Consider the following 11,185-nt stretch of genomic DNA (forward strand, 5'->3'; position numbering starts at 1 on the left):
AGATCCCCAATGATTGATAGATTAAACTACATGATGGTTGCGTCCTTCTTCCCTCTCGGAGTTTCGTGCCCTAATAAATCAACCAGAGGTCCGATTGCTCCAGACCTCCTGATTCAGAGGTTCAATCGGTGTCGGCGCTGTTCAAGTCTTCGACCAATTTCTTCAACTGCGTTTCGATTCCAATGAGATCAGGTCTCACTTCACTACTTGGACATTTTAGCAAATTATAGGTCTCGCTTCTCAGGTAAATTAACCTAATAACATAGAGTTCGATGTTTGAGATTGGAATCAGAGCTCCTTTTTGTTACAGGTTCCTAAACTAGATTCTGAGTTCCGACTTCATGTTTAATGGTGCTTGCATTTGATTCTTCTTAACATTCAGCTTTCTAATTCAATTCGATTTGAATGTTAACAGTGTTTACCTGTTTTTATTGTTTTGTAGATCACTATAGATGGTGAAATAATCGGACTTCATCATTTTAAGCATATAAGGCCTTTGGGAAGTGGAGATACCAGAAGGTATATTGTCTAAATGTGTTCATTGACTTTTCCAATTTCTATCATAAATTTATAATCAATTTGTTTACAATTTTATAGAGTTAGGGTTTATAGAGTTAGGCTTTTTTTTTAGTGAATGTTACAAGTTTAGTTTGATTTCCATACAATGTTGGAATAAAAATTTAATTTGTATTGGAAATTAAAGTAGAGATTGTTGAAGGAATGGTCGGTTCATGAAGCTGAGTACCATAAGAACACTGTTTCTGATCTTGTTGGGGAAAAGAAGAAAGTTGAACATGAGATTTTGACCCTCAAAACTGAGTTAAATACATGTAATGATAAATGGGGTCAAGAGCTCTCTAGGTTCTTAGGAAATCTTCAAGTGCTTTTAAAAGATGAGTCTTTATTCACTCTGTTCAAGAGAACTTTTGAGAAAAAAAATCAAAAACTTAAAAGAAATAGACTGTGTTCTCAAAGACAAAAAGGGTAGTTTTGATTCAGAACAGTTTCAAGAGCATCATTCAGTTGAGTTAATAATATCATCAGTTCTTACAATTTTAGTTATTTAGTTTCATGTTTTTTTTTCTCTTTTATCTTTCTCATTTCTTATGATTTATAGGAAAGTTGGGATGCTGGATTTGACAATGATTGGAACATTGGGATGCTTGAAGAGTTCAATGCAGAAGATAATGAGGGTATTATTATTGGTTCACATGTTGGAAACACTTTGGATAAGTTGAATGCTAGAAACCAAATTCTTGGTGATCAATTTGGTAGTTTCTCAATACTGATTGATGACATGATTGCATTTTTGTTGAAAAAGGTGGCGGTAATAAAGAATACTATGCCATCTATGGTTAAACAAGCAAAAGAATTACATGGTGAGTTAGAGAAAGCTAGATTAATGTATGATAAAGCCAAAGAAGAAAATGATGCATACCATGGAAGAGTATCTAAATTGGAGACATAATTAGAAGCATCTGGAAACATGTGCAAAGAGATAAGCTCTAAATTAGTAGATTACCAGACAAAAGAGGATAATTGGAATGAAAGAGAAAGGGAGTTGTCTGCTCAAAGTACTTCCTCCATTAAAGATCATGGTAAGCTCTTTTTTTTCTTATTATAATCAAACATTCATTTCATTATAATTTCTAGTGATTAAGGTCATACACTCAGGTAGTGTTTTGTTTTGCCCAATAGAATGGAATGGACAATTCCGGAAGGAATCATTTTGCTAATTTTCATTTCTCAGCCATGGGGTGTTTTTTTTTTCAATCATGGAATGACATGAAAATTTTGAATAAAACCCATTTTTATGTATGTAATTTATGATGACACAAATATTTATATTACATCAATTCAATATCATTTATTTTTAAATAACCAAAAAGTGTTATTTTTATCATAAATTATTTGGGTTTTAATGTATTTTTATTATCTTTATTGTTTCATTGGGTGTTTTTTCTTCACTCCATCGTGGAATGGAACGAGAATTTATAATATATACCCCATTTTCGTTTATGTAACTTTTAATGACACAAATATTTTTGAACTTTCATTTATTGTTTACTTAATTTTCAAGTTTCTTTATTTAAAAACAACTAAAAAGTATTATCCTTTATTATAAATTATTTGAGTTTGAATGAACTTTATTATCTTTAATTTTTTATTCGTAACTAAAAGTTCATCAACTATTTATAGAGTTAAAATTATTTGAGTTTTAATGAACTTTATTATCTTCAATGACACTAGCCTCATACTTTTATTTATTTACTTTACAAGGTACGAGAAAGATTATATATTTACATGTGAATTATATATGATTCACATGTAAATCATATTTGATTCACATGTAAATCACATATTAATCACATGTGATTCACATATTAATCACATGTAAATCATATATGAATAATATATGATTCACATGTAAATCACAAGTGAATTACATATGAATTACGTATATATGGACACATTCATATGTTAATCACACGAAATCACATGTAATTCACATATTAATCACATTTGATTCACATGTAAATCACATGTGATTCACATGTAAATCACATATGATTCACATGTGAATCACATATGATTCATATGTGAATCGCATGTGATTCACATATGATGTCATGTGTAAATGTGATTCATATGTGAATCGCATGTGATTCATATGTTAATCACATGAAAATCATATATGTATTTTTGTGAGTGTATTAGCATCAATCAATTTTTTTAATTTTCTTGTAGATTTGAAAGAAATTGTGGTGAATATTGAAGAGGTGAAAATGATAAATTAAAGAAAATAAGAAAATATTGACACGAAGACATGAAAACGCTTTGTAATTTGTAGCATTTTATATTTTTATATTTTATTTTATATTGAATAAAATACTTGTACTATTATATTTATATATTAATTAATAAAAATGAGATTTTTTATGATTTACTTACGAATATTACAGTATAAGAAATATGCATATATGCATTTGAAAAAATATGCATATATGCACCTAAAACTTTGATTTTTATTGTTAAAAAAATTGAGTATTTTTTTTAAATATTCTATTTCTTTGTTTTAAACTTATTGATTTTTAAAAATTTACTTTTTAAAAAAAATACAGTTTTTTTTGTTAAATTCAGTTTTTTTTAAAAAAAAATTGCTGTTTTTTTTGAAAAAAAAATGCAGCTTTCTTTGCAGTTTTTTGAAAAAATTGCAGGCTTTTTATAAAAAAATGCAGTTTTTTTTAAAAAATTATAGTTTTTTTTTTGAAAAAATTGGAGTTTTAAAAAAAAATCATGTTTTCTATAAAGAATTAAAAAATCTGCATTTTTTTAAAAAAATCAAAAAATATTATTTTTAAAAAAATCCGAAAGTTTGATTTATTATGTAAATTTTTAGACTTTTATATTAATATATTCAATAATACAAAAAATTAAACATTAAATGAGATTGGTAAGATGACGATCATGTCATTAATGAGTTAATTTTGATCTAACGCTCCACTTTTAGTTCTCAGGTTCTCAAAAAACTATGAGTTGTCAACCGATCTCATCTCTCTCTCTCTCTCTCTCTCTCTCTCTCTCTCTCTCTATATATATATATATATATATATATATATATATATATATATATATATATATATATATATATATATACACTTTAAAGGTCGATATTGCGTTATGTATTGTTATTTTAGTAAGTTTGATTAAACCCTATAATAATTGTACACATTTAAAATTAAAATCAAGAAAATCATTTTTAGGGGTTCCATTGCATATTTAGCCTCCTTTTTAAACCCAACGTCTAACTAAGGTTGTGGTCTAAGTTTCTTTCTTTAAAACATTTTCATTATATAGTTTTTTTGTTTTTTACTATGTAATATTTTCTTTTTATTTATTTATTTGATATGCTTAGAAACAAAAGAAAAAAATATATAAAAGACAATATAAGTTTTTTCACAAAAAAAAACATATTTATTGATTAAAAACTAAAGTTTAGAATTAATCAATATTTTTTTTTTGAAACAACAATTTTATTAAAGAAAGCAAAATAAACCCCTGTCGATAAGAAAGAAGACATGGGGAAACAAGAAAAACAGATTACAAGATACTAAAAGGATAACAACACCACTTTGACCAATTACAACCATCGAAGTTACCTCTATATTTGACCCAATTAAACACCAATGGAATAACATTATCCGCCATCTTAGTAGGAGAAGTGTAAATGTTGCTGAAAACTTTGTCATTCCTAGCTTTTCAAATGCTCTAAAGGTATCTGTAGACAATCGCCAAAATGATCTTTCATTTATAGGGCAATTATCCCATAAAGTTGCAAACTTAATGAAATTAGTCACCGAGTCCAAATGAAAGAAAGAGATACCACACCATCTCAAGATCCACTTTTGGACCTCCCTAGCATAGCTGCAGCTGACCAAGACATGATCAATGACCTATGAAATAGAGGAAGTGCACAGCTGGAAATTGGTGGAAGGAATGCAAACTCCCCTTCGTGATAGAGCCGCTGAAGAAGGAATATGATCCATAGAAGCCCGCCAAACGAAAGTATTAACTTTAAGGGGCACCAAATGTATCCAAGTTGTATGGTTATCAACACCCTCAATAAGCTTAGCATCAATAATGCTTTTGAAATCGTGTACATGAAATCTTCCATTAGATGAATTAGCCCACCAAGTATCCAGACCACCTGGAAGAGAGAAATTAGAAAAAATCTCACCAAGTTGATGTAATTCTGATCGTTCACTATGGTTATAGGGAGCTTCTTTTCAATCCCAATTGGGGCAAGATTAAGTCAACCTATCTAAAACAACACAAGATTTTCTTTTCTCCATGGGCATAAATGTTAGGAAATCTAGAAGACAGTGGCACATCATTTAACCAAGGATCTTGCCAAAACAAAATTTTAGACCTGCAACCCACCTTACAAGAAAATAGTCTTTAAATCAATACCAAGGTTATCAAGGTTTTTGATAATACTGGAAATATTTCACCAAACACCAGGAGTTGAATTTTTAGCAAAAGTGAAGGATGGTTTTCGATTGAGATTATGAATGCCCCAGATGACTTTGCTCCAAATAGACTCGCTATCAGTTTTAAGTCGCCATAACCATTTAGCCAAGAGAGCAATGTTAAGGCTCCGAAGTGATCCCACCCCTAATCTGCCATTATCTTTGGGATCAAGGACGATTTTCCAAGCAACCCAACAAATCTTGTTCTTCTCCTCACGACCTCTCCATAGAAAATTACGCCTAATTCTCTCGAGTGCATCAATAACGCAAGAAGGAGCTTTAAAAATCGAGAAGTAAAATAAAGGGATACTCCCGAGGACCGACTTCACTAAAGTAAGCCTTCCACCGAAAGATAGTGTTTTAGATTTCTAATTGGACAAACTGCCTTAAACCTTATCAATAACAATTCTCCAGTCTTCTTAAGAGTCATATTTACCCCTACAGTCACGCCCAAATAAACGAAAGGAAACGAAGCGGCCTCGCACCTTAATATACGCGCACAATTATTTATCTCGATATCACTGACACCGATGCCATAAACTTTAGATTTTTGAAGGTTGACCTTTAGCCTCGAAATAACATGAAAACATTTGAGAATCCGAGACATGTTGGCAAAGTTGGATCTAGTCCATTCACCCAAAAAGATTGTATCGTTGGCGTAAAAGAGGCGTGATATGTTTGGACCATTGTAAGGAATTTGGAGCCCTTGAAAAATGGAGTATTGCACCACAGACTTCGTGACAACATTCAAGCCTGCCATTGTAATGATAAAAAGAAACGGAGATAAGGGATCGCCTTGGCGGACTCCTTTGTGATAGAGAACTCTTGAGAAGGGGATCCATTGATCAACACAAAAGCTCTAGCTGACACGAGACATCCCCTGATCCAGAACCGCCACCTGTTACGAAACCCCATTTGAAACATCAAAGAATCCAGGTAGCTCTAATTAAGTGAATCGAAAGCCTTGTCGAAATCAATTTTGAAAAGGAACGCCTGTTTTTTACACTTTTAACCCAAGAAACTATTTTGTTTACAATAAGAGGCGCATCTAAAATATCGCGTCCCTCAACGAATCCATTCTGGACCTCATCCACCACCGAGCTTTTAATTCTGGACGCAAGGGCTTTGACAATTATTTTGTACAAACAATCGATGAGGCTAATGGGTCGGAAGTCGTTTAGAGTGAGTGGGTCTTTGACCTTGGGGATTAAAAATATGAAAGATGAATTACATCCCATGGAGAAATGTCTGCTTGCCTCAAAATACTTAACAAATATCATGATATCATCCTGTAATAGACATCAGTAACGTTTTAAGAACTTAAAACTGAACTCATCCGGGTCCGAGGCCTTATCAATGCCACAATTCCAAATGGCATCCTTAATTTCAGCAAGAATGGAATCGTTCTCAAGAAAAGTACAATCCTCCGATGAAAGTTTCTTGAAATTTGGATTGATTAGGTTGGGGCGAACGGTGTGAGATTCATGAAATTTATTATAAATTAGACGAAAACTGATTTGTCAAATATTTAATTAGTATTTATGATTATAAGTTTTTGCAAACAACAAACTAGTAAAAAATTGATTTGTAAAATCAAAAGACTATAAATAGGATAAATAACCAATATTTTTCCTTATTAAATTATAAGAAGTAATTTATTAAAAACTAGAAGCATTTTTGTGATTTAATCGAATAGTAAATTACGATAAACTTAAAAGATAAATTAACTTATGTATATATCTAATTAAACTATTCCATACAAACCACATGTAACTCCCCTCTCGTATTAAATTAAGGTCAAAATGTCATAAATGTTAAATAATATCGTCATTTACAAAGTCATTTAAAAATGTATGAGAAAACCAAACTCAATTTTAAAGTTGGAGTTCTCAAGTTTGAAAATGAGTGGTCTATATATATATTCTAGGATAGTTACTACAGGGACTAACATGTCAACTTAAAGATACTACAAGGAGTTAAATGTAAATTACCAGTTTTAAAAAGCAGTGAACTGAAGTCTATACTTGCCTACAACATTTATTGGGAATGTTAATGTATATTAAAGAAACTATAAGGGCTTAAATGCACATTAATGAAAGAACTTGAACTTTAACCTTTTGGTCCAAAATCTTTACATGCATATACATGTTGTACAGTACAAACAACAGAAGAAACCCACGATGTTGACGTTGGGGTGCAACTTAACTCTTGGTCAAACATGCAATGTTCTCAAGAGAAAACCAGTAAAATGTACAAGTTCCAATTCGTAATGTACAAGATTCGATATAAAGGTTATTCTGCATTTATAAATTTAAGCTCTGGGTAAAGGATTTCGCCATTAATTACATGTCTTTTAATAAAGCTGTAACAGTAGCAGATTAACAAAATTTTGGTGAAGACTCTGGAATTAGAGTCGGAAATTTGTTAAATTTGAAGCTAAAATTAGAATCCCATTTGACTATTTGTCCATAAGATTCATAAAAACAAAAACTTTACCTTTAATGCGATATTTCCATTAATGGGTTATGACAAATTCACCATCGGAAACCACAGAGACCTCAATTTGACTCATTTCATCATCTTCTTCATCAATTGGAGTAGGGAGATTAAGATCAATCAGATTAATGCTCTGTTTTGCAACTGGTTTAGCGTCAGCCATGGAAGCAGTTGAAGCTGTAACATGTGATCTTTTGTGACCGCCGAGAGCTTGGCCGGAAGCAAACACTTTGAAACACACAGGGCATTCATGGATTTTATCTTCCATGGCGACATTTTGTGTTTGATGATTGTTGTCATGATGACTCTGTTTGATTTTTTTATGACTTGCTCTGTGCCCACCAAGTGCTTGATACGATCGGAAAACTTTGTTACATGTCTCGCATCTGTACTTCGTCCTCGTCGGAGTTCGCTTCACGTTAATAATCTCTCTATCGGATTCCGATTCGTTGTCTGATTCTTCATGTTCTCGATCTTCTTCTTCATCTGACCATTTGTCTCTTGATAACATCATTAAACAGTAGGCTACATCTTCTTCCGGTGAAGTATCGGAGATTGAACTTACCGGCTCCGGGGTGGACGATTCAGCTGTCTTCGGACACGGTTTAAAGATCTTTGATTTCTTCAGATATTGCCATTGATTCTGATTTTTGTTACGAGTAAGTTCATGAAAATGCTGTTGATCACCCAACCATGAAGTCTCCTGTCTCCGAATCCGTTTTGATCGTCTTCGGACAGTGGCTTTTTTTGAAGTCTCCGTTTCGCTCTCCCTGTCCTGCACTGAACCACCACCAACTACACCGCCACCGCCTGCGGCGGCGGCGGTGAGTGTAACTGTAAGTGCTCCGGGGAATGCAAATTCTGGATCGTCTAACTGCAAACTCTTCTTAGGATTCTCCCTCAACCCATAAAGATTGTCATCCCCGTCGTCCTCATCTTCCTCCGTCGATGAAGATGGTGGTGAGGAGGGTAGTGGTGGTTTGGGAGTTACGTAAAGATTGAGCATGTGAGATCTCATATGGCCGCCCAAAGCTCTTCCATTTGCAAAGCTCTTTAAGCAGAGCTTGCAGTTGTGTTTCTCCATTGTTTCCGTTTCTCTCTCTACAAGGATACGTTTCCCACTCTAAAAAGTATATGTGGTTTATGGGTTTGTATGAAGTTTAAGTAAAGAGAGTGTGTTGAAACTTAAAGGAGTAGGTGACAAGCATCCCTTTACCAAGAGTAATTTACAAAACTACAAAAAACCATTAATTAACCAAAGAGTAAACTACAGTCTTGATCCCTTTAATTGACACTAATTTCTAGTTTTGGTCTAAGTGTTAAAAAATCGATATGGTTGGTCTTTATGATTTTATTTTTGTTCAAAGTTGGTCCTTATAGTTTTATTTTCTTGCACGGTAGATCACTCGATTGTTAAATCGTACTATTCAACCATTAAATTTGTTAATATGACCATTTTACCTTCAACAAAAATCAATAACCAGGCCAGTCCAGACGGTGGGCAACCCGGGCGACCGTCCAACGCCCACGACTACAGGGACCCAAAATTTATGGGCTATGTAGTTTATATATATATATATATATATATATATATATATATATATAAAATGATTTTTAGGGCCTAAAGTTGGTTGAAACTCAAAAAAGGTCAAAAGATAACAACTTAGTTTGATTGTTAGTGCTAATTGAACACGTCTATATTAAAGAGTAAATGATATATATATTTTTTAATCTTTATTATATTTGTCTTTGAGGGGCCCTTTTTTCTTTTTGCCTCAGGCCCTATATATGTTTGGACCGGCCCTGTCAATAACTACTCTAACTTCAGTGAAAAATACTAAAAAATATAATTATACCAAATAAAAAAAAACTCTAACCTAATATTGTATACCTTCTTCCTACCACCACCTTCATCCCTATGACTCCCTCATGATATTCTTTTTTTTAACGACATATTTAATATACTTCTAAACTATTCATAATTATATCTATGTTTTAAACATGGCTTAAACTTTTGATCTTAATGATCAAAGACAACACCTAATATCATTGGGCTAAAATGTAATACCCATAAATTTGGACTAGGTGTTTAGAGTTTAATCGTAGTAATTATATATTTTATCGAACAATTAAAATCATTAATTAAAATAATTGTTTTCCGTATGTCTTATGAAATAATAAATAATTATCATATACACATTAAGTGGATAAATATTTGGAGTATAGAATATTTATAGAAAACCTCAATATAACATTTATCGTTAAACGATAACTTAAAGATTTAAAATAAAATATTGTTTCAGATAAATAATCTTAATAAAAGTTGTAGTAGTCGTGACGGTAATCTTGTGGATATAAAGAACGCTCAAATCTGACTTCGTATGAGGAAGTTATGATTTATTTAAGTTTCGCGTTCAAACCGATACATCAAGATGCGTCATAAAAATTGAACCGAAGATGGGTTACTTTTTAGCCAAAGTGATGTAAATGAAAGTCATAGTGCTCGTCAATAGGAACTCATCAATATAAAGAATGCCAAAATCTGACTTCGTATAGAGAAGTTATGATTTACATAAGTTTCACGTTTAAACCGATACGACGACATGCAACATAAAAAATCAACCGGAGATTGGTTACTTTTTAGCCCAAGTGATGTAAATGAAAATCATAGTGCTCGTCAATAGGAACCCGCAGATATAAAGAACGCCAAAATATGAAGCCATCGATATAAAAACGGTTTAGAACGGAGCTCGTATCTGAAGGATATAAGCGAAACTTGGCCCCTAAGTTTCGAAACACATGTGAAATCTGTTCAGATTTGTAAAATCAAAAAAGAATGAGAATTAGCCGACAGAGTCTAAATGAAAATTGTAGTACTCGTTGATACAAAGCTAATGATATAAAGACAATCAAAAACGAAATACGTATGAAGAAGTTATGAATTTTGCAGCGTTAATTATAGTCTAAGCCTCCTCGAACCGAATCACGAAAAATAAAGTGAAAATTAGCCGACGAAGTCTAAACGGAAGTTGATGTCTATGAAATTATGAATCCATCGGTATAGAGAACATCGATAAAGGAGCTCATATGCGAAAGATATGGACGAAACTTGGTCCCTACTCTTCGAACGCGACGAATTTTATATATATATATATATATATATATATATATATATATATATATATATATATATATATATATATATAAAAGAAAAGAGAATTAGTCGACATAGTCTAAATGAAAGTTATATTACTCGTCGATACAAATTTAAGGATATATAGACAGACGAAAACGGAGCTCATACGCGGAAGATACAGACGAAACTTGGTCCCTACTCAAAGCCTAGTGTCCAGACCCCTATAAATACAAGTTTGATTTTGTTCATTTGTTGTCCGTATTTTCTTCAAATCCTCTCTAGAAATTCCATTCTTTCATATCCGATTCTTCTTAGCTTTTAGAGTGCTTTAACGAGTTTCCGCGGCATTAGAGAGCCGACGAAAAGAAGATTCCAGAGTCAAAGTGTAACATCCCAAATTTTACGATCAAAATTTTTATTTTTAATTTAATAATTCATAAAACAGATTATTAAGAACATCATTGAGTTATCCCATATTATAAAAACCCATAAGTCATATGTCTCAAAACAAGTCATAATAATG

At 32.2% G+C, this 11,185-nt stretch overlaps 1 protein-coding gene across 1 annotated transcript; it reads right to left on the reverse strand.

Moving 5' to 3' along the window:
* Positions 1-7,309: 7,309 nt before the first annotated feature.
* On the reverse strand, positions 7,310-8,661 carry LOC145124913 (zinc finger protein ZAT9-like). The gene has a single exon (XM_079060392.1). It carries the CDS (start codon positions 8,608-8,610, stop codon positions 7,546-7,548), a length of 1,065 nt encoding a protein of 354 aa, XP_078916518.1. The 5' UTR covers positions 8,611-8,661; the 3' UTR covers positions 7,310-7,545.
* Positions 8,662-11,185: the final 2,524 nt, after the last annotated feature.

The sequence above is a fragment of the Lactuca virosa genome, chromosome 7 (genome assembly GCF_052849685.1).
Source record: "Lactuca virosa cultivar CGN04683 chromosome 7, Lactuca_virosa_CGN04683_v6, whole genome shotgun sequence".
NCBI classification, from domain to species: Eukaryota; Viridiplantae; Streptophyta; class Magnoliopsida; order Asterales; family Asteraceae; genus Lactuca; species Lactuca virosa.